The sequence below is a fragment of the Myxine glutinosa genome, chromosome 11, assembly GCF_964187855.1.
Source record: "Myxine glutinosa chromosome 11, kmMyxGlut1.1, whole genome shotgun sequence".
Lineage (NCBI taxonomy): Eukaryota > Metazoa > Chordata > Myxini > Myxiniformes > Myxinidae > Myxine > Myxine glutinosa.
In genome coordinates this window covers 59899395-59924217 of record NC_136271.1, presented here as the reverse complement: position 1 = coordinate 59924217, position 24823 = coordinate 59899395, and the positions used below count along the sequence as shown (strand labels likewise).

Genomic DNA, 24823 nt, shown 5'->3' with positions numbered 1-24823 from the left:
AAGAATGAGATTTAAGAGAAGGTGTAAGTTTGTTCCACAGGTGGGGAAAAAGAGGTACAAATGAATGGAGGTGAGTAGTGATCCTAGATTTAGGTAGTTTCACCGGAAGTGGGTTGGTTGATGGTGGACCATGTGCGCCCAGCAGAAACCTGGGAAGGGGGGGAGGGGTGGGGGAAGGGGTAGGCCAAAGCACAGAAAGAGCAGAGGGTGCAAGACCAGAAACAAATGATTTCATTTATAAATTATAGCATAAATGTCGCACCTGCTCCGACAACACTCTGGACGGCCAGGCATGACACACCAATCTCCTTCGCAAATTCGTGCACTGCCTGTGCGGGGTCCTCGTACGTATGAGGGTCCACGTACGTCTTGATCCTGCGCAGTTTGACTGTAAAACATGCACCTTTATGTGAGAAACTTGAAATGAAAACGAGCACACACATGTTTTGTCATGCATGGCACCAACTTAACTGTGTTTTACCAATGGCAGCCACCAAATTGATGCCGTTAACACAGAGACTCTTTATGTTTCAAATTACATGCATGTCAAGTGAGTACATGCCTTCACATTCTGCATTGATAAGATCATTCCTGGTCAAACATTATTATTAAAATCATTATAACCTGCCAAGATAGCTTTGAGGTATTCACACCTGCTATAAAAGATCACCTTGGTGTGTCCCATACAGGGCGAGGCATCAACGTATGTGTTGTCCATCAGTGATGTTAATCCGGAGGCACAGTCTACCTGCGCTGGTCGTTAGTGGACGTTACAGATTTCACGAAGAGTAGGCAAGATATCACTGGCAACCGGAACATGTTACAAATTCGACCCAAATCACCTTCGGTCAAATGTCAGGCCTGGCCATATGGTTCGTGAAAGACTTGGGCGAAAAACGTTTCCCAGCTGACCCCATAAGAAAACCTTGGCCATTAAACAAGAACAGGTAGTTTTAGTAGTAGAAGGAGTGGTATTCATATCGTTACTATTTTCCCCCTAAAATTATTAATTATTACTAACATTATTATTACACATAATATAAAAATGGAAAGACCCTTTGGGATGCCACTAATATTTGCCTTTTTATAATCATTTCTGGTCTGTGACCATTTTTAAAGGGCCCCAGACACAGAAAATAATGCTTGGTTTAATTAATAGATGTGGCTTCACTTAACACTTAATTGTTGTTATTTTTTGAATAAATATCTTGGAAGGAAGATTTTAATATATTTTTTTGTTGGCCTTTTATGCTCGATTGGCCCCGCCCCACCCAAAAATGGCGATTTGATTACCCATGTGACCTGCTACGTCATCTCGAGGATATGTTTGCTCCAGGTTAGTTTTGTAATGATTTTGACTATCAGAGAATTCTTGATCAGAAAATAAATCTTCGTCAAATTCACTTTCTGAAAAGTCTGAAGCAGTTGTGCAATATATATATATATATATATATATATATATATATATATATATATATATATATATATATATATATATATATATATATATATATATATATATATATATATATATATATATATATATATATATATCAGTGGCTAACGTGACATCCTTGTCCGACACTAACTGTTGCTAACGTTGACTAACTAATGTTGACTTGACTAATGTCAACATGTTACTAATGTTAATGTTACATGTGTAATGCAATGTTAATTGTTACATGTTAATTTTACATGTTACATGTTAATTGTTACATGTTAATTTTACATGTTACATTGTTACATTGTTAACATGTTACATGTGTAATGTTAATGTTGTCTAATGTTGACTGTTGCTAATGTTGACTTTTGCTAACGTGACATGACACGTAATCAAAGGCAACGCTAAGACAACCTTGCCTTTGATTACGTCACACAGCTCACAGTTGACGTAATGACCATCGCTATTTTTAGGGGCAATACCTGACAGGTTTACTTTTTTAACTGTAGCACGTCCAAAAATTATTAGAATTAAAAACCAAGTTCAGTTCTTTGTATATTATTTAAAAATCAATGTAATGAAATCATTTTTTTTTCATGTCTGTGGACCTTTAAGCATTTCCTGAGGAGACCCTTCCTTTTGGCTGGCAATTATTCCTTCCAAAAGTTGAAAATGTTTTTTGGTTCATAACAGATCTTTCGCATAACTTTGTGAAACTACTACCACCTCGTTGCCAGCCTAGGTGGTGTAATGGTTAGCGGTCGTGCTCTCTGAGTCTGGGAGATTGGGAGCTCGAATTCCAGCCAGGTCACACCAAAGACTTTAAAAGTGGGACATGCTGCTTCCTTGCTTGACACTTAGCATTTGAAAAGGATAGAGTAGGAAAAACTGCCATAGGTTGGTAATAATAGTGCAGGCCTTTATGGCCCGAAGGACCTCCTCCTGTCATTCTGAAACAAATTTTGAATCCATGAAATGGCAGCATGAAGGATCACCAACACCTGGGAAATTTAATACCCAACCGTCAGCTAGCAAAGATCATGGACTCGATGTTGTTAGATGCCATGAGAATCCCACTGATTAACGACATGCCTCACAAATGTCCAATCACTGGGGAATATTACACAAGCTTAATGCAAATTATCATGGTAGGCCATCAAGGACAAACATTGAGGGATGTTGACCAAAGGTTGTGCTCCTCCATGGGCATATGCACAAGGCCCTTTAGCCCCAAACCCCACTTGCCACAAACGTCTTTCCACCTGGACCTAGCCCTAGTTTCAAAATTTGATGTCCCACTTGCATGGCTGCCAATTCACTGACGATGAAAAATTTCCTGGGGCAACCGAGTCGTGGCTGAAGGACCGATCTGAAAACTTTTTTTTCAATTCACTGCCAGAAAGTTTCAAGGACAAATGGAGTAGATATATTTAAGAAGAGGACATTATATTGAAAAATACAAAGTGAAGCAAAAATGGTGGTGCCTTGGACTATTTTTGAGCATCTCGTCGCCAAAACGTTTTTAAAAGCCCCGCGTACATCGCATTAAGCGTTAAAGCACCTGCAGCAACTCGGGTTTGCAAAAAAACTGGATTTCATATTGAGCATTCCTTTATGCTTCCAACCACATCTTAATCCCTCAGGACATTAAAAAGCCGATATATGATGGATCCTTTTTTATTTTACATACCTCCGAGAGTAATAGTGCAAGCAACAAAATCCATTCACTCGGAGACGCGACAGGTTTGTAAAACCGAAGGCAGGCCGTGCTCCAGTCAAACCCTCAATGCATTCTCATCATGTTACCCGCATATCTCTTTTCAGAATATCGCAAGGTGATTTGAAGTTTACGGTGGTAGCGCCTTGCCATTTCCCCCCCAACTCCAAGGAGATGGCGGAACTTTATATAAAAAAGATTTGATCGATACGTCGGTCATAAAAGCCGGTGCAATTACACATGAAACTGTCACACGGGCACCACCTATCTTGCACCTCGTAAAGTCGTGGGAATGCTTGCCATTCGGCAAACCACTGGGATGACATCACACATGAAGCTCATGTGATATTACCTTTTGTATGGGGGTACTACTCTCTATGTGTACTACTCTCTATGTACTATAGTATTCTCTATATACAGTCACGTGAAAAAGCAAGTACACCCCATGTAAAGTTTTGACGTTTTCAACATATTTCAACATACAGCTATTTGATCTTCATTTCAAAAATATTGATAGATAAAGGTGATATAATATAACAAATATCATGAAACATTTACATTTTGTAGTCCATTGTGTTACGTGGTCCTCCCGGTGACGACCTGGTCTCGGTGACACCCGGACCGTGAGAGGAACTCCGCCAGAAAGATCTATTATTTCTGCGCTTTCGTAACGCAATCAATATTAATTCCAACCACGAAAACCCCCCACCAAGGATCCGGAATAATCAATGATATATACCCCGAGCAATCAACCATCAACAATCAGCAATCAATAGTACAAAGATGTAAACTCATCTACATTAACTCTAAGATGGCCATCTTATACAATCCTCACGTGAGCCCCACTCCCGACTCCCTCCATGGTCAATGTCTCTCTCAATGTCTCCGTACTCCTGTAGTTCGATCTCCGCACGTGGGCGGTTGAACGGACCCTTCCTGACGTGCTTTCCCCGGGCACGTCCCGTACCGGGAACCACGGCTGCAGGGCGCACCTCCTGGCCAAGCAAAGCGGGTAAAGTAAAGCAGGCACAGCAACACGCGGCTTGCCCAGCGCGCGCGGCCCAAGGTGCGACCCGTAAGCGGCCTTGTAGACGGTGAGGCGAACTGTGCCAGCTGCTTGTTTCCGTGCACTAACCCACAGTGACTTGACGTGTCAAAGGGTAGTTACACGTCCCGGTAACTCCTCTCGCCAGACGGGCTTTTAAACGCCGATTCTCTTACGTTGCTCAATCGATACCGCTCGCGTCCGAGCTTGGCGAGGAAGAAGAAGAATCGTCGCGTCTCCCGGACCTCGTGTCTTTTCTTCTTCCGTTTCCGGTCTCCTTTTTCTCAGAAGGGCTCCTGACCCTTTAATCACAACAACCTTTAATCGACTACACATTGATAAGCAAAGCCCTGAATAGTAATTCACATACATTCACATAAATATGTAACAATTGTATAATGTAAATAAACATGAATGCAAATTTCGCCTGTGGAAAAAGTAAGTACACCCTTGCCTCTAATACAGACTTGGCATTTAATATGGAATAATTTTTTTTTCTTGACTTGGGTTTACTTTCTTAACTCAGTATATCAATCTGGTGAGTTTCTTTTACACTTCGGTGATTTATTTGTTAAAATAACCATGTCACTGATTGTCTGTCGCAGCAAGAAGTCAACAACAGGATTATATCACAGGTTGCATGGCAAAATGTACGGACAGGTGCATTTGACGATTGGCTTCACAGTCGGGTATACAAGGCTTGTTGCGTTCTGTATTAGTGGAAAACAACTGCTGCATGTCTCCAAACGTTATTGCCACTTCCTCTGGAGATGGTCCGTCAACTCGACAATACTGTTTGTCATGGAGTGGTGGCTTTACGAAATTACAGCATGAAAGAGCGTGCTATTGCTCGGCAGTATGGCCTCACTCAAGGTCAGGTGTCAAAGATCCTGAAACGAAATGCTCAGAGGGGTGTCCCTACTCCAATACCGAGGCCAGGACGTCCCCGCAGAACCACAAGGAGGGATGATCGCCAACTGCACCGGTTAGTCCGCAATGGCCGTACCAAGTCGGCTAATCGGCTTAGGGCTGAGTGGCAGCAACTGACAAATGTGCCTGTATCCAGAAGGCTAGTCAACCAACGACTGGTTCAAGCAGGCTATCGTGCCAGGCGTCCCTTGAGAAAGCCACGCCTGACCAGACAACTCCGCCAGTGCCAATTGCAGTGGGCCAGAGAGCACCGTCCATGGCAGCCAGGACACTGGAATCACGTGACCTTCAGTGACGAGTCTAGATTTCTGGTCTATCGTCAAGATGGCCTCGTCCGAGTGCACAGACAAGTACATGAAGCCCACAACGAAGATTGTATAGTGTCAAGAGTCCAAGCTGGAGGTGGTGGGGTGACCGTTTGGGCTGATTTTCATGCAGGTGGCAAAACTGACCTGGTTGTTCTGAATGGAAACCTGAACCAGTTCAAGTACAGGGCCATTCTGGAAGAAACATTGCTTCCATTTGCTCGTGCAGCCTTTCGAGGAAACTTTGTCTTCCAAGATGACAATGCACGGCCTCATCATGCTCGCATGATACAACACTTTCTTGCTGACCGTGGTGTAGAGCATATGGAGTGGCCTGCCATGTCCCCGGATATGAATCCGATAGAGAACTTGTGGGCAGAATTAACGTGTCAAATCGACCACTTGGACCAGCAGCCGACCTCTGTGCATGAATTGCAGCAGGCTATTGTCACTGCAGGGCAAGCGATTCCTGTCCAAACCTTGGCAAATCTCGTGAACAGCATGCCCCAACGTGTACGTGCTCTCCTGAATGCTCGTGGGGGTTACACGAAGTACTGAACTGTAATTTTACTGTCCGTAATCCCAGTCGTAATTTATCTTTTGTTTTTGTGAAAAAAAAATTGGCTAATGTGCAAAATAAAGAGATACTTCTGGAAAAGGTATATAAGTTTAACACAGTACTGTCCATGAATTGAGTTAGCTATCAGTTTACATCACTTTCAAGGATCAATTTATTTGTTTCGAAATGTCAAATGTGGTTTTTGTTTCTTTTAAAGGTCACATTAACAAAATCTAGAATAATTTCAACATAATTCCAATGAACTTTTGGTTCTAAGACATCTTGAAAAGTAAGTTCACCCCTGCAAAAAAAATATTCCATATTAAATGCCAAGTCTGTAGGTGGTATTGCCCCCTTTGGCAGAAACAACCTCAAGTAGGCATTTCTTATAATTGTCTACCAGTCTCTGACATCGACTGAGAGAAATTTTTGCCCACTCCTCCATGCAGAATTCTTTCAGCTGTGCGATGTTTGAGAGGTATCTTACATGCACAGCTCGTTTCAAATACCCCCACAACATCTCGATGGGATTTAGATCCGGGCTTTGATGTGGCCATTCCAGAACCCTCCATTTCTTTCTTTTCAGCCATTCCTTGGTGGCTTTACTGGTATGTTTCGGGTCATTGTCACGTTGCAAGGTCCGCCTTCGGTTGAGCTTCAACTTTCCGACAGATGGCCTCACATTATCCTCAAGCACCCTCTGTTCCAATGAAGAATTCATCGTGGATTCTATGATGGTGAGCTGCCCAGGCCCTGATGCAGCAAAGCTGCCCCAAACCATAATATTTCCACCACCATGCTTTACAGTTGGTATCAGGTTCTTGTGGCCAAATGCTGTCTTTGGTTTTCGCCAAACATGTCTTCTGGTACTGTGGAGAAATAGATCTACCTTTGACTCATCTGTCCAGAGCACATTGTTCCAGAAGTGCTGGTCTTTGCCGAGGTGTTCAGTGGCAAACTATAGTCTTGCCCTGATGTTCTTTCTGGACAGCAAAGGTTTCCTCCTGGCACACCTCCCATGTAGATCAAATTTGTGCAGCCTCTTTCTAATGGTACTCATGCACTTTGACATCAACAGTGGCAAGAGCTACCTGTCGGTCCTGTGATGACATTCTGGGGTTCTTAGAGACTTATTTCAGCATCTTGCGGTCTGCTCTCGGGCTGAACTTGCTGGGGCGGCCTGGCCTGAACAAGTTGGCAGTTGTTTGGAATCTTCCCCACTTGTAGATGATCTTCCGGACAGTCAAATGATTGATTTCAAATTGTTTGGAGATCTTTTTAAATCCTTTCCCAGACACGTAGGCATCTATAACCTTCTTTCTGAAGGCCTCAGAGAGCTCTTTTGATCCAGGCATGGTGACGCCACACACTTCAACAACAAAGAGCAAAGCAATCTAAATATCTGAGGTTTAAATAAGACAGGTTCCTCCAAGATCCTCTCTAACGATGTTCTAATCATTTGCACCTGAGCTGGTGCACCTGATTCTAATTTTAGGTATTTGAAGTAGTGATAAATGTAGGGGTGTACTTACTTTTTCCACATGCGAAATTTGCATTTATGTATATTTAAATTATACAATGGACGACAAAATGTAAATGTTTCATGATATTTGTTATATTATATCACTTTTATCTCTCACTATTGTTGAAATGAAGATCAAATAGCTGTATGTTGAAATATGTTGAAAAAGTCAAAACTTTACATGGGGTGTACTTACTTTTTCACGTGACTGTATACTATTATGAATTTTGGGGTAGGCATATATAGATTTAGGTTGGCGTTGGCTTAGCGGTTAGGGTGCCGGCTTGGGATCCTAGGATCCTGGGTTCGAATCCCGGTCGATCGCTGAATTAACGCCAGGGGGGTTGACTCAGCCTTTCATCCTTCCGAGGTCGGCAAATTGAGTACCAGCTTGCTGGGATGAATGATCTCGGTGTGTACCCCGATTCAGAATAGGCACACTGTATCCCTGCGCATCGTAAGAGCATGATCAAGGGTTGGCGTCAGGAAGGGCATCCGGCCATAAAAACATTGCCTCAAGAAGGGAACCATGATTGTCATTGGGCCCGCAAGGCTAACCCCCGCTCTAGCGGGGAAAAATGGCCTTAAAACGATCATTCATTCATTCATTCATATATAGATTTAGGTAGATCTGTATGGGTATCATGCTTCGTCTGTCGTGCGAGAGAATCTCACCTGCCATAAGTTCTGTGTTTAGGCGGTTTGTCGGGGTAAGAGTGTACCTGTGATCATACGAGGATGATCCAGTGATAAAAAATTCTAGGGGATAAGGATAAGACTCCATTGTATGTGAAACCTGTGATCTACCCTTTGTCCCGTATGGCAACACACTCTCATAGACACTTAGATAGGCCCTCAGTGCACACATTGATTAAATCCCCTGCCACCCCCCCTTACAATGACTGACCATAAGAACTGACCCGAAAAACCATCAGGCAGTTGCTGCGCAGTACGCCACCATGGCGACAAACATTGTGCAAGGCAGGCAATAGCCACGCTCAGGAGGGCTCTTGATTGACAGGGGGGAAGGGCGAACAAGGAGCAGGGCGCCAAGCATTCGGCCAATGACATTGGTGCTTTTTGGGGAGTTCCCCAAGGAAGTGTGCTGGGCCCTGTGCTTTTTCTGGTCTTTATCAATGATCTCTCTGACTCTCTGGAAAATCCTCTCTATCTCTTTGCTGATGACTCCACTCTCTGCCGCTCCATTCCTCTTCCCTCAGATCGGCAGTCTGCAGCCTCCTCACTCTCTGAAGACCTGGACAAAATCACAGACTGGTCAAACAAGTGGAACATGTCTTTCAATCCTGCCAAATCTCACTCTCTTACTATGTCTCTCCGAAAAGATCGACTGGACAACCCTCCCATCTACTTTCTCAACAATCCTCTCCAAGAAGTTCTGTCACTCAAGCTTTTGGGTCTCACTATCTGCCATGATCTTTCTTGGGAAAACCACATTTCCAAGCTGGCCTCCAAAGCCAGTCGCCGACTGGGCATCCTCCGTCGTGCGAAGTCCTTCCTCGGCACACCTGAGCTCCTCACCACATACAAGGCTTTCATCCGCAGCTCTATGAATACTGTTCTCCCCTATGGGCTGGTGCTCCTGCCTCACACCTGGCTCGGCTTCACGCTGTTGAATCCAAAGCTTTCAAAATCATTGGAATCTCCCGCGATGAAGCTATCTCTGAGGGCCTTTCACTCACTCACCGCAGGCAGGTAGGTGGTCTTTCTGTCTTCTACCGACTCCTCTCCGGCCTTGCTCCCCCAGCTCTCTCTGTGCTCTGTCCCCCAAATATTCCTACAGGTCGCACAAGATCTGCCAGCAACCCTCTGATGGTTAAACTGCCGAAATCTCGGCTCTCTGCTCACCTTCACTCTTTCATTCCTCTTTTCTCCCGCCTGTGGAACAAACTCCCACACTCCCTTCAATCCCTCTCCTCCCTCCAGGTCTTTAAAACAGCTGTTCACCACCATCTCTTATCTTCCCCCATCCATAACCTTGATCTTTTCTACCCCCACTAATTCACCCCAGATCCACCTTGTTTGAAATTCCAACTTATTTCCTGGAAATCCTGGCAGTGTCCATATGTTTATACCTCTCCCACCCCCCCCCCCCCCTTCACATGCCTCCCCCCCTTCACATGCCTCCCCCCCAAAGCCCTCTCCCTCCCACAGATCTCTCGATGTCTCCATGTCTCTCGGTCCCTGCTCTCAAATGTTGTGTTTGTGTCCTTCCCCCTCTCTCCCCATCTTGTCTACCGCTCCCGATGTTATTTGTTTTATGTGTCTGTTTGTCTTTCTGTGTGATTAATGTTCGCTCTTTCACGAGCCTCGATCTTGTATACAAAAAAAAAAAAAAAAAAAAAAAATGAGAGGACACCAACGCGGTGAGAAGATTCAGGAAGGTGAAGGAGCAACACACTGATTGGCCACCGACCGATGACACCTCGGCCAATCAGTGCGGAAGGTGCGAACATTCGGCCAGTCGGTGTGGAGGGTGCGAAGGAGGACGCAACAAGCGACGCGCTGAGTGGAGGAAAAGCGCCAGTGACGTAAGAAGACCGCGAGTAAAATCTCTCGCTCGCCGGCATTTTGAGCTCTTCCCTTTGCCTCTTGCCTTCCCTTGACTGTCCCTTCCTGCTGGACCTGTTCTTGCCTTTGGACTTTTGAGCTGTTCTTGCCTTTGAACTTTGGCAGAGAGAACAGCGCCGACGATTCTCTTCCCCTGCGTTCGCATACGAACGACGAGTGAGCGAGGTGTGCAGTTGGAGCGCTGACAAACGATCGCGCTGGCACGCCGAGGGGTGTTGGCGCCAACGCCCGAGCGGTTTGTGCCAACCGGAGCCGTGTCCGGACGCATGCTTGTGGCCTGGATGACAGAGACAGATAAGACGCACCACATTCCACAACACGACGAGACATCTATTTTATTAATTTATTCCTGTGTTGTGTATCTGAAGTCTGGTGTGGGGACGTCCCAATTTAGAATTTAGTTTCTTCCGTCGCGTTTCCTTGTTCTCGGGTCCATTATAAATATTCCTTTTGTACATTTTGCATCTGTTTTTGGTCGATTTACTATTTGATTTCAGGTTGAAGACGCCTGCGGCCATGAAGGTAAGTCGGCATAGTTCATGCCGGCTCGTGTATTGGTCCGTCATCAATTGGCTCACGTGAGGATAAACGCCTCCATTAAAGCTCGTTTTGGCCATCCGTGATTCCCGGTCTTAACCAAGGGGCAATCGCACGACAAGTGGTGTCAGGAGTGGGATACGGGCCCGACGGACAAATTTTTTTTTGTCCGCGGCTGGATCGACACAGCCGAGCGTACATTGCGCTCGGCATTCGGATGAAAAATTTTCATAGTCGGAGGCGCTATAAATTTTTTTAGTCGATTGGGGCGCGGTTTGAAAATTTAAAGCTTTTTATTTGTTCTGAGGTAAAATATGCGAGCCGGAGACGAGTGAGCCAGCGGGGAAATGGCGGATGCCGACCTGGACATGTGTGAAGGAAATGCCGGGGTTCGAAGTGAGCCGATTATAGATGGGGAGGAGCATAGTAATGGAACTTCCCCCGCCATAGAGACGTCTCCTATAACCTTCCAGGCCATGGTAAATTTATTGAATGCTCAGAATGAGAAAATGAATGAAAGCATGAAGTTAATGAAGGATGAATTAGATGAAAAAATGGATTCCCAAAGGAAGGAATTGAAGGACGGAATGAGGGAAATGAAAAATGAATTAAAGGGAAGTGGGAGGAATGAAAAATGAATTGAAGGGCGACATGAAGGGGCTGGAAAACAAAATGGATGCTCGGAGTGAGCGAATGGAAAACAAAATGGGAGGAATGAAATGCGGTGAGAGGAATGAAATGAAGTGGGAGGAATGAAAAATGAATTGAAGGGGGACATGAAGGGGCTGGAAAACAAAATGGATGCTCGGAGTGAGCGAATGGAAAACAAAATTGAGGGATTAAAGGGAGAATTGGAGGGGCAAATTGATGGATTGAAGGAGGGATTGAAAGAACAAATTGAAGGGATGGAAAATAAAATCGATGGATTGGAGGGGAAAATGGAGGGAATGAATGAGCAAATGAATGAACAAGGGAATGAAATAAGGGAAAGGAATGAACAATTGGAGGGAAAAATTGGGGAAATAGCACAGCAGCTGTGGGAACAAATTGATGGCATAGAAGGGAGAATGCAAAACCAAATTGCGGACAGACTGGTTGAATTTGAGGTTAAAGTAGAAACTAAAGTGGGGGAGATGGAAAGATCCTTGGGGGTAGAAATTTTTTTTTTTTTTTTTTTTTTTTTTGTTGTATACAAGATCGAGGCTCGTGAAAGAGCGAACATTAATCACACAGAAAGACAAACCGACACATAAAACATATAACATCGGGAGCGGTAGACAAGATGGGGAGAGAGGGGGAAGGACACAAACACAACATTTGAGAGCAGGGACCGAGAGACATGGAGACATCGAGAGATCTGAGAGAGGGCGAGGGCTTTGGGGGGGGGGGGGGCATGGGAAGGGGGCGGTGGGAGAGGTATAAAACATATGGACACTGCCAGGACTTCCAGGAAAGAAGTTGGAATTTCAAACAAGGTGGATCTGGGGTGAATTAGCGGGGGTAGAAAAGATCAAGGTTTTGGATGGGGGAAGATAAGAGATGGTGGTGAACAGCTGTTTTAAAGACCTGGAGGGAGGAGTGGGATTGAAGGGAGTGAGGGAGTTTGTTCCAGAGGCGGGAGAAAAGAGGAATGAAAGAGTGAAGGTGAGCGGAGAGTCGAGATTTCGGCAGTTTAACCATCAGAGGGTTGCTGGCAGATCTTGTGCGACCTGTAGGAATATTTGGGGGACAGAGCACAGAGAGAGCTGGGGGTGCAAGGCCGGAGAGGAGTCGGTAGAAGACAGAAAGACCACCTACCTGCCTGCGGTGAGTGAGTGAAAGGCCCTCAGAGATAGCTTCATCGCGGGAGATTCCAATAATTCTGAAAGCTTTGGTTTCAACAGCGTGAAGCCGAGCTAGGTGTGAGGCAGGAGCACCGGCCCATAGGGGAGAACAGTATTCCATTGAGCTGCGGATGAAAGCCTTGTATGTGGTGAGGAGCTCAGGTGTGCCGAGGAAGGACTTCGCACGACGGAGGATGCCCAGTCGGCGACTGGCTTTGGAGGCCAGCTTGGAAATGTGGTTTTCCCAAGAAAGATCATGGCAGATAGTGAGACCCAAAATCTTGAGCGACAGAACTTCTTGGAGAGGATTGTTGAGAAAGTAGATGGGAGGGTTGTCCAGTCGATCTTTTCGGAGAGACATAGTAAGAGTGTGAGATTTGTCAGGATTGAAAGACATGTTCCACTTGTTTGACCAGTCTGTGATTTTGTCCAGGTCTTCAGAGAGTGAGGAGGCAGCAGACTGCCGATCTGAGGGAAGAGGAATGGAGCGGCAGAGAGTGGAGTCATCAGCAAAGAGATAGAGAGGATTTTCGAGAGAGTCAGAGAGATCATTGATGAAGACCAGAAAAAGCACGGGGCCCAGAACACTGCCTTGGTGAACTCCAGCCTGAACAGGAAGAGGAGATGAGAGAAACCCATTCAGGGCCACACGTTGACGACGACTAGAGAGGAAGTCCGCCAGCCATGCGTGGAGATTTCCATGGATACCAAAGGAGGAGAGTTTGGTGAGCAGAGCGGGGTGCCAGACCGTGTCGAAGGCACGTGATATGTCGAGGGAGACAGCTCTAATTTCCTGTTTGGCATTGAGGACCTCCATCCATTGTTGAGACAGCAGAAGCAGCATGTCCAGAGTAGAGTGACCTGGTCTGAAACCAAATTGATGATCAGAGATCAAGCCATTGGAGAAGAGGAAAGATTTCATATCCGAAGCAATGATGGATTCCATGACTTTGCTGATAATTGGGAGAAGGCTGATTGGTCTGTAGTTGCTAGGATCTGTTTTTGCACCTTTTTTGTGCAAAGCGGTGATGTTGGCTGATTTCCAAGCAGATGGCAGTTGACCTTGAGCAAAAGAGAGGGTGAAGAGAACAGAGATAGGGTGAGATAGAGCAGCAGAGCAGGATTTTAGGACCCGTGGGCTGATGCCGTCGGGTCCAGTTGCAGAATCAGAGTCGAGGGTTGACAGAAACTTTTCCACCTTGTCAGGAGGAAAGGACACAGAGTCCAGGAGCAGCAGGGTACGACTGGGTATGGTGGGCATAGAGAGGGATGGGTTTGGGACACAAGATTTAGAGGCAAACACAGAGTTGAGGCATTCAGCTTTTTCACGTGCGGAGTCAGCTGTGTAGCCGTTTGAGGTAAGGGAGGGGATGGAGGGGGAACAAACACCAGAAACGGATTTGACCAGACGCCACCAGGATTTGGAAGAGGGAGACAGATAAGAGAGTTCGGTCTTGAGAACGGAGAGATATTGTTTCCTGGCTCTCCTGAGGGTGGACACACACTTGTTTCGGGTTTTGTGAAAGGAAATGAGATTTCCTTCCGTTGGATTTGCTTTCCAGGAGACGAAGGCAAGTTGTTTCTGGGCAACAGCCTCACCACAAGATTCCGTGTACCATGGACGGGAGGAAGGGTATGACAACTGAAGACGAGATGGGATAAATCTGTGCATGAGAGAGAGCAATTTACTTTGGAAGAATTCCCAGGATGAGTTGATGTCAGAGGTGGTAGAGATGGGAGACCAGTCCAGATGATTGATGGCTGCTTGAAGACCGTGCCAGTTGGCCTGAGTGAAATGCCAGACTCGTCGACGCTGAGCAGGCTCCCTGAGGATGGTCAGAGAGATGTCCACTTTAACAAGGACATGATCAGATGATCCGATCGGAGCAGAAGAAGAGCAGCAGACATTTTCAGGGAAGTTAGTCATAACCAAGTCCAGAAGAGAAGATGTTCCGTTGACTGAGATCCGGGTCGGGAAATTGACAGATTGTGTCAGTCCCAGTGAGTCGCAGAAGTCCTTTGCTGAAGAGCCATGGCTGGTGAGAGAGGTACCCACACCCAGCCAACTGGCATGGTGACAATTGAAATCACCACATATGAGGAAGAGAGAGTTGGGATGAGTAGATAGAAGTTGGTCCATATCATCAGACAGCGAGATGTAGATGGAGTCATCACTGTTTGGTGGACGGTACAACACACATATGAACAAGAGGTGGGAGCGAAGGGGAAGCCGTAGCCAGAGGTATTCCTGGGGGTGAGGTGGAGAGAGTGCAGTGCAGGGCGAGTGAGGAAGAGAGTTTTTGATAAAGATAGCAACCCCGCCTCCAGGACGAGGCTCAGGTCTATCATACCGGAGGAGGGAGTAGGCCGGGAGAGATACTATGGAATCAGAGACATCATAAAGGAGGAAAGTTTCTGTTAAGCAGATCACGTCTGGTTTGACAGAAGCAACCTGTATGGAGAGATCAGTTAAGTTTGAACGAAGGCCCCGGATGTTTGAGGTCCATACCGTTAATGAAGAGGAAGGGGGAGCATCAGATACAGAACAGGGGGGAGGAGGGGTAGGGTAAGATGTGGAAGAGGTGGAAGAGATAGGGAGAGCTGTTGAAGGTGTGTCAGAGATTTCAGAATAGCTCGGAGAAAGGGAAGGATGGGGCGGACAAAAGGTTTGATGGTGATTGGGTGAGCCACAATGAGGTGTTATTTGAGGAGGGGGAAGAGCGAGGCAGAAGGTTGGGGGAGATGGAGGTGAGAGTTTGAAGGGGGAAGAAGCGGGGAGGACGCTTTGAGGAGGGGGAGTGAGAGGGGGGAAATTGAGAAGCAATGAGGGTGGGGAGATTTGAAGGGGAGGGGTGAGGGGGGAGTTTGGGAGGGAAGGGACAAGGGGAGGGATTTGAAAGGGATGGGATATGGGGGAGATTTGGAGGGGAGGGGTGAGGCAGGAGTCTAGGAGGGGAGGGGCGAGTGGGCGTCTTGGCGGGGAGGGGTGAGGGGGTAGTTTAGGAGGGAGGGGGCAAGGGGGGAGATTTGAAAGGGATGGGTGATGGGGAAGATTTGGAGGGGAGGGGTGATGGGGAAGATTTGGAGGGGAGGGGTTATGGGGAAGATTTGGAGGGGAGGGGTGAGATTGGATTTTTGAAAGTGTACGATTTATGGGAAACGAACATTTATTGCAAAATGAGTTTCTTGTGACCTTCGAGTTAAAAATACGTTTAAGGACGCTGGATGGAGGATGGAGTGCAGGAGAGTTTAGGGAATGTAGAAAAAAGGCACTATAGGAGATGGATATTTTTTTTGGGATGAATTGATTTGGTGAGCAAGTCGAAAGCAGCCTTTTAAAGAAGAAGAAGAAAAAGGTGTTATAAAATATGACGGAATACATAACTTGAGGGGAAAGTGTAAACATTGAAGGTTAATGAGTGAAAACTATCTGGGGAAATGGGGGAGAAACACGTGGTCGAAGAACGAACGAACGAATAAGAATGAATAAACGAATGAGAACAGAGAAGGAAATGTTTTTTTTTTTTTTTTTTTTTTTTTTTTTAGTTGAGATTTACACAAGGAAGTAGGCTATGGGTGAAAAGCCTGGGAATACAGAGAACGAAAGTTATTGGATCACAAACGACGGACCGCTGAGAGAAAAACAAAGCCTCAAGGTTGTACAGTGCACACTGTACAAGGCCTCAAGACACGACATGGCAAACAGACGATCAATTTATGAAAGATAAACACCGAGAAACAACCAAAGTTGCACACAATAACTTCACACACCGAAAGATAAATACAGTTTCGACAAAATACAATTGTGAACAGACTTAACTTCGAAAAACGTGGAGACCGTGTGGAGCTTCGAAAATCCCTCCCACCATCTCCGAGATCTCGCGAGATCTCCAAATTGAACTTAAACAGGAAGAATTAATGTCAAAAATAGAGGAGGGCATGACCCAGGCTGTCCGAATGGGGGAAAAGTTTGAGTGTCACAAATACACGAATTGAGAAAGCAAATGGGGACCTGGAGGGCTATCGGGGCCGGGTGGATGCCAGAATGCGATAACAGAGTGAGGAATGAGGACTCCTCAAACAACAGGGGGGTGAATTGGCCGAAGAGGTAAAAGGGATGGAAGCCCGCATAACAGAGCAAGAGCGGGGTTAATTGAGAAAGCCCTATGGGGGTCCGCAAATGGATAATGAAAAGGTGAGTGATTTGATGCAGGAGCAACTGGAGACCTGGGACAATACCATCAAGGTAGATGTTGTTCGGGTCCAACAAAGCCTAAGAGAAGAGAGTGTCGGTCCGTTAAGCATCTCCAGGATCAGATTAAGGTGACACAGGAGACCATCACCACAAGCCACATTTGGACACCAGAGGTTCCGAAACTGAATACCCAGTTGGGGGGGGGGGGGGGGTGTTTTGGCCCCGGGCTGGAGTTGGACAGAGAGGAATCGGGGAATAGAGTCTCTGGAAAAACAATCCCCCTCGTACATTTTGATGGGTCAGGGAGCCTCGAGGCTTTCCTGACAATTTGAGTGCGTGTCTCAGCTCAATGGTTGGGGAGAGCAGGAGCGCATTGGGAATCGGGCGGCGACACTGCGGGGGTCAGCCGCAGACGTGCTAAACATAGTCCCAGAGGGAATATTGACCAGCAAGGCCATCTGCGTGGCTTTCAACCACAGGTATGGGACAGATGCAAGGTGTAACCTGGTCAGGGCACAGCTGCTGCATCGCAGGGAAAGGCCTAACGAGACGATGCAGGAGATGGCCCAGGATATTTACCAATCTGTGAGGATAGCATCCCAGGACGTAACAGCACAGGCGTGGGACAAGCTGGCGATAGAGAAATTTATGGCTGCTCTTCCTGACCCCGAGGTCCGGACGTTGGTGGAGTTGCAGGACCCGGCCACGGTGCCCCGGGCGGCGGAATGCGCGGCGAGACTCACCTTTTTGAGGAGGTCGAACTGCGCATCAGAGAGGGCACCTGTGATGGTACGGCAGGCAGAGGTGCGGTATCAGGAGGAGAAGTCAGAGGATGACATAGGCCGAATGTTAAGGGGGATCAGCCGCCAGCTGACAGATTTGACCGGGGGTAAATTTGCAGGGAGTGAGTCACGGCAGTTTGGTCCAGGTTTCCAATCAGGACGGCCTGATTTTCATCGGGTTGGGCCAGGAGTAAGGGGTGCTCCGCCTGGGTACCAGAGGGGTCCGTTCATGGGGACTTGTTTTAGATGTGGGAGAAGAGTGCACATGCAGAGGGACTGTCGGCAACGACCTGGGCCACCACCTTCTAAAAGGCTTCACAGTCCAGAAAGGAGGGGGCCCCCAGTGGGTCCACAGGTGCCAGAAAGAGGACCACCACCTAGGCCTGGGCCTGTCGCAATAGAGTGTGTGGGAAACTAGAACGAGCTGAGCATACGGGGCCATGCTCGGCTGGCAAGTGTGTGGAGAAGCGCCCCCCTTTGGTGGAAGTTGTGAATTGCGGAAAAATTGGCACGGGTAATCTAAGGGTTAGATGCAAAATTGATGGAGAGTTTTGTGAGGCTGTGGTGGATACTGGAGCCAGTGACACCATTATCAATCCGAGTGTGCTAGACCAGAGTGTTGCAGGCTGGGATAAAATCGATAGGGTAGTAGGACACAGCCTTCAACTGGCTACTGGGGCGATGGCGCCAATATTGGGACACGGAGTGGTGAGGATGGATTTGGGTAGTCTGGAGATCAACGTGGTGGCATGAGTGGCGGAGGAGTGCGATCAGTGTCTGTTGGGATTGAGTTTCCGGGTGGAGCACGACTTCCAACTAGACCTCGGGCGTGGTCATATGTGGTTGGGCACTGAGAGAGTGCAGTTGGTGGGACTGGGGGATGACGAGGAGGTGCAGGGGACGTGGCTGGAGGTGCCACGCACTGTGACCGTGCCTCCCAAGTCCGAGACAGTGGTGATGGCGGAGTTAGCAGCAGGTGCTCAACCCATTGACCAGCTGGGGCTAGTGGAGTCATGGTCCTCGAAGGGGACTGAGGGATTGATGGTGGGTCGCACCCTCGTAGACACCCGTGGGCCTATGTTGGCAGTTAGGCTGCTCAACTTGTCCAATAGCCCTCACACTGTCAGGGCCGAGCCATCGTAGCCAAATGCAGTAGTGTAGAAGAGGTCACCGGAGGAAGTGAATCCACATGCCTGCCAGTACAGCCGGAAAGAGGGGAAAAGTGATTGGCCAGAGGGAGTGCAGGACATGATAACATGCCCTGAAGAGGGCCTAACATCGGAGCAGGAAGAGACATTGCACAATTTGCTTTGTAAGAACTTGGATGTTTTGTCTCTGTCTCTGTCTCTCTCTCTCTCTCGGATGTTGGATGCACGAGCCTCGTCAGGTATCAAATTAGTACTGGCGAGGCTCGGCCTGTCCACCAACAGCCATGGCGGCTCCCTTTCGCGAAGAAAGAGGAGGAAGAGGAGCAGGTGAGCAAAATTGAAAAAGCCGGATGTATCGAGCCCTCGGTGAGTCCTTGGGTGTCACCCATTTTGCTGGTGAAAAAGAAGGATGGGACCACTCGGTTCTTTGTGGATTACTGACAGCTCAATCACGTGACACTCAAATACACGTATCCCCTGCCAAGGATTGATGACACCCTCGATGCCGTTTCAGGCTCAAAATGGTCTTCGACATTGGACTTAAAGAGTGGTTATTGGCCGGTGGAGATGGATAAAGAGGCGAGAGAGAAAACAGCGTTCACAACAGGAACGTGTCCCTGACAGTTTGTTGTCATGCCTTTTGGATTGTGCAATGCCCCTGCCACATTTGAGCGTCTGATGGAACGTGTTTTAATTGGCTTATTATGGCAAACTTGCCTTGTCCATCTGGGTGACGTATTGGTCCACTCTCCCACATTTGAACATGCTGCTAAAAATCTGTCTGGTATTTGAGAGGTTTAGGGGTGCTGGGTTGAAATTGAATCTGAGCAAGTGTGAAATTTTCAGAAGAGAGGTGACTTACCTGGGTCATGTGATTAGCGAGAGTGGCGTAGCCACTGACCCTGGAAAAGTAAAATCGCTAAAAGAGTGGCCCGCCCCCAAAAATGTAAGGGAGGTCAGAGGGTTTTTGGGCCTCTGCCCTTACTACAGGAGGTTTGTGGCAAATTTCACAGAAATTTCAAGACCCTTGCACAAATTGACAGAGAAAGGAGCCCGATTTATATGGTCAGGGAGCTGCATCGAGGCATTCAGTCACTTAAAACAACGTCTGGTAGAGGCCCCAGTTTTGGCATACCCAACGGATGATGGCAATTACATCCTGGACACAGATGTGAGCCAGGAAGGATTGGGAGCTGTGTTGTCACAAATGCAACAGAGAGTTGAGAGGGTTGTTGCGTATTACAGTCGGGCACTTTCGAGGCCCGAGCGAAATTATTGCGTTACCTGCAAATAACTATTGGCCCTACTGTCTGCAGTTGGACACTCTCACCCTTACCTTTATGGGAGGGAGTTTGTTTTCTGCGTGGATCATGCCTCCTTGAAATGGCTTCCGCGGTTCAAAGAGCCGGAGGGACAAATTGCAAGGTGGCTTGAGAGGCTGCAGCAGTATAATTTCACTGTGTAACAACGGTCCGGCAAAGCACATGCTGATGCAGACGCTCTCTCTCGGCGCCCCTGTTGGGAGGCACAGTGCAAATTTTGTGATAAGCAGGAAGCCAAGGATCCAATTGGGCAGGATCAAATTGATGCATGTTTATATGCAACGAGAGTGACCAGACCAACTTTGCCACAACCCCCACCTGAATTGGGTGGAAGTGAATTGGCGAGAGAGTCAAAGGGAAGATCCTGTTTTTGGGGCCCCTTTTTCATTGGCTAGAGGAGGACAAAAGACCTTCTTGGGAGGAGATTGCTCCACACGTGGCCCAGGTAAAGGCCTATTGGGCACTGTGGCAGATGTTGGGGTTGAAAGATGGCCATTTGTTTAGGAAATGGGTCACACCAACGGGCGATGTAGCTTCCTGGTTGATAATTGTACGAAGCAAATTGAAGGAAGTGGTTATGGGGCACGTACATGGGACTAGGACAATGGGACATTTGGGCGTGGCCAAAAATTTGTCCAAATTGCGGCAGAAGTTCTACTGGGTGAATTCGGGCAGGGACATTCAAGATTGGGTGAGATCCTGTGACCTCTGCTGCGGTAAGAAGGGACCCCCACGTGCGCGCAAGGCCCCGCTCCAGGTGTACAACGTAGGAGCACCACTTGAGAGGGTGGCAGTAGATGTGGTGGGGCCCCTGCCAGTCACCCGACAAGGGAACCGGTACATTATGGTGGCAATGGACTATTTTACCAAGTGGCCAGAAGCCTACCCATTGCCCAACCAGGAAGCCCGGCTGGTAGCTCAAGCTTTAGTTGAGGGATTCTTCTCCCGATTTGGTGTTCCCAGGGAGCTACACACTGACCAGGGCCGGAACTTTGAATCCGTGCTCCTGCGGTCAGTGTGCGAGATCCTCCAAATTCATAAGACCAGGACAACCCCCCTTAGGCCTCAATCGGATGGGATGGTGGAGAGGTTTAACCGCACATTGTTGACCCAATTGGCCCTCTTTACATCCGAAAACCAGCAGGATTAGGACGAGCACCTCCCCTTTATACTGATGGCATACCAGACTACACAGCATGCGACCACTCGGTGCACCCCTACCTTGTTGATTTTCGGTAGGGAGATGCCTTGAAGAGTCCCAATAGATTTGTTGATGGAACCGTTACTAGAGGAACCGGGTGAAGCATCTGTGGAAAGCTATGCAACCAATTTGAAAAAGAGCATGGAAAAGGCTCACGAGTTTGCGAGGAAGCAAATTGGCTTGGCTACCTCGCATATGAAAGTGCAGTATGATGCTCGGGCACACACACCTCGGTTCCTTCCTGGAGACCTTATTTGGCTCCACTGGACCCGGAGGAGGAAGGGGGTGTGTCCAAAACTCACCTCACCCTGGAAGGGCCCCGGGGTGGTGCTTCGGCAGGTGACTGATGTGGTGTTCAAAATTCAGATGGGCCCGCATACCCATCCACAGATAGTTCACGGGGATAGATTGAGCTCCTACATGGGTCGGGAGGCTCCTGGGTGGATTGGAAGGGTGAGGGGGAAATTAGGTGTGGTGGATGGCACTCTTGGACCCGACTAACCTGCAACTACCTGCACTTGAGGTAAGTGCTGGGATGTGTACTGTCCCAGGCTTCAGGACTTGCTTATGGAAATTGGGGACATGTAATTTAGAGTAGGGGACGGGTGAGAGTGATGACATGGTCAGTGAGGGGGATGGAATGTGTGCCACGGTGGCTTGTGGGTGGCGTTTGTTTATGTGTAGAGGTTTGGTGTTTTTGTGTGGTCGTGATGTTGGAGATAATGGATTGAGTGATGATTATTGTATTTTGAGATGTAATGGTAAAATGTGAACCAGGGGATTTCACATGAATGCAGGCCATGACAAACAACTCTTTTGTACCATCTGCTCTTGAAATGTGTTGGAGAATTGAATGGCAGCGGGGAAGGAAATGTGTTTTGGGGTTTTGTGGGTGGGGAAGGTGTACGTGTCCGCAGGTACAGTAAGTGTTAAGACTGCAATGGTAGCGCCTACAGTGAACCTTGCAGGGGCTACGGTTCTGAGGGGGAGGGCGGGGAGTGTGTTATGAATTTTGGGGTAGGCATTTTATATATATTTAGGTAGATCTGTATAGGTATCATGCTTCGTCTGTCGTGCTAGAGAATCTCACCTGTTATAGGTTCTGTGTTCAGGCGGTTTGTCAGGGTAAGAGTGTACCTGTGATCATACGAGGATGATCCGGTGATAAATAGTTATAGGGGATAAGGATAAGACTCCATTGTATGTGAAACCTGTGATCTCCCCTTTGTCCCGTTTGGTAACACACTCTTATAGACACTTAGATAGGCCCTTAGTGCACTCATTGATTAAATCCCCCCCTTACAATGACTGACCATAATAACTGACCAGAAAAATCAACAGGCAGTGCCTGCGCAGTACGCCACCATGGCGACAAACGTCGTGCAAGGCAGACAATAGCCACGCTCAGGAGGGCTCTTGATTGACAGGGGGGAAGGGCGAACAAGGAACAGGGCGCCAGGTGCTCGGCAAATGAGAGGACACCAACGCGGTGAGAAGATTCAGGAAGGTGAAGGAGCAACACACTGATTGGCCACCGACCGATGACACCTCAGCCAATCAGTGCAGAAGGTGAGAACATTCGGCCAGTCGGTGTGGAGGGCGCGAAGGAGGACACAACGAGTGACGCACTGAGTGGAGGAAAAACGCCAATGACGTCAGAAGACCGCGAGTAAAACCGCTCGCTCGCCGGCATTTCGAGCTCTTCCCTTTGCCTCTTGCCTTCACTTGACCGTCCCTTCATGCTGGACCTGTTCTTGCCTTTGGACTTTTGACCTGTTCTTGCCTTTGAACTTTGGTGGAGAGACCAGCGCCGATGAGTCTCTTCCCCTGCGTTTGCATACGAACGACGAGGGAGGTGTGCGGTTGGAGCGCTGACGAGTGATCGGGCGGGCGCGCCGAGGGGTGTTCGCGCCAACACCCGAGCGGTTCGCGCCAACCAGAGCCGCGTCCGGACGCGAGCTTGGGGCCTGGACGACAGAGACAGATAAGACGCACCACATTCCACAACACGACGCGACATCTATTTTATTAATTCATTCCTGTGTTGTGTATCTGAAGTCTGGTGTGGGGACGTCCCAATTTAGAAATTAGTTTCTTCCATCGGGTTTCCTTGTTCTCGGGTCCGTAATAAATCTTCCTTTTGTACATTTTTACATTTGTACATATACTACTCTCTTATGTGTACTACTCTCTATGCACTATAGTATTATATATATATATATACACAAAGAATTAAGTTAAGCACCCCCCCCCCCCGTTATTTTACAACCTCGCACATTACAAGTTTGTTGTCGTCAAAACAGTGTAATATACATACCCATGATATTGCTATATTTTCTGGAGAAGTGATATTATGGTCACATAAAAACATAACAATCATGCCGTTTTCAATATTTTATTCTGAATAATTTAAGGTGAAATTTTTTGGGAATTTTAGGCATATTTTCACCTCAATTTAAGTATGGAGCTATAGGTCCATCACGGACAGTGTGGATGACGTTTATGTTTTCTAACGTACAGTCATTGTTCTGAGAAGACCTCTAGCGATCTTTGCGTCAATCACGACCACGTGGATGATAACACGTGCTGCACGAGCGATGGGCGTCACAGATGAGTGCACTCATCTGCATTTCATCAATGGATAATTGCTAATGTCATACCAATCATTATTTGATCTCACATACCTTAGAATATATGCCAATGTATACATATACACAAAGAATATATATTAGGGGGTGCTTACCTTAATTCGTTGTGTAGGGGTGCTTAACTTAATTCTTTGTGTATATATAGATATATATATATATATATATATATATATATATATATATATATATATATATATATATATTTTGTGCAGCGTCTGTCCTGTCCTGTGTTGTCTTGTGTTGTAAAAAGACTTCACAACCACGGAAACAAAAGTTTGAGGGAGTCGTTAAGTGACAACACAGACTGCCCAGATGTGTCGATATATAGATAAATGACTGTACCCGAGTTGCCGTTATGTCATTGTTTAAACCAATCATAATTCAAACGATTATTTTGCACAAATGTATTTCTAATATACGTGATATCACATTTGATAAACAATTGAAGTTGAAAAAAAAAAAATCCCAAAAAAATTCCCCCCCAAAAAAAGAAAATTGGATTTTTTTTTTAAATACCCTTAGGACATACCGACCGGAGAGATATGTGCATACCAGAAGTTTGGTACGATTTCACAAAAGTTTGAGAAACTAGTTCAGTGACAACACAAGACAACACAGGACAGGACAGACGCTGCACAAAATATATATATGAGCTTGGGATCCTAGGATATATATATATATATTTTGTGCAGCATCTGTCCTGTCCTGTGTTGTCTTGTGTTGTCACTGAACTACTTTCTCAAACTTTTGTGAAATCGTACCAAACTTCTGGTATGCACATATCTCTGCGGTCGGTATGTCCTAAGGGTATTTAAAAAAAAAAATCCAATTTTCTTTTTTTTGGGGGGGATTTTTTGGGGATTTTTTTTTTTTCAACTTCAATTGTTTATAAAATGTGATATCACGTATATTAGAAATACATTTGTGCAAAATAATCGTTTGAATTATGATTGGTTTAAACCATGACAAAACGGCAACTCGGGTACAGTCATTTATCTACACTAGGGCATGCCCGTACTATATATATATCTAAAATTATATCCCCCCCCCTCTATTTAC

General features: G+C 46.8%; 1 protein-coding gene across 1 annotated transcript in view; it reads right to left on the bottom strand.

Annotated features, from left to right (window-relative positions):
- LOC137436708 (ephrin type-A receptor 5-like) overlaps positions 1 to 24823 on the bottom strand; it is a 386742-nt gene that overhangs the window by 73800 nt on the left and 288119 nt on the right. The window contains exon 10 of the mRNA XM_068130715.2: positions 263 to 388. Coding sequence (XP_067986816.2) covers positions 263 to 388 — 126 coding nt within the window. The remainder of the gene's footprint in view (positions 1 to 262; positions 389 to 24823) is intronic.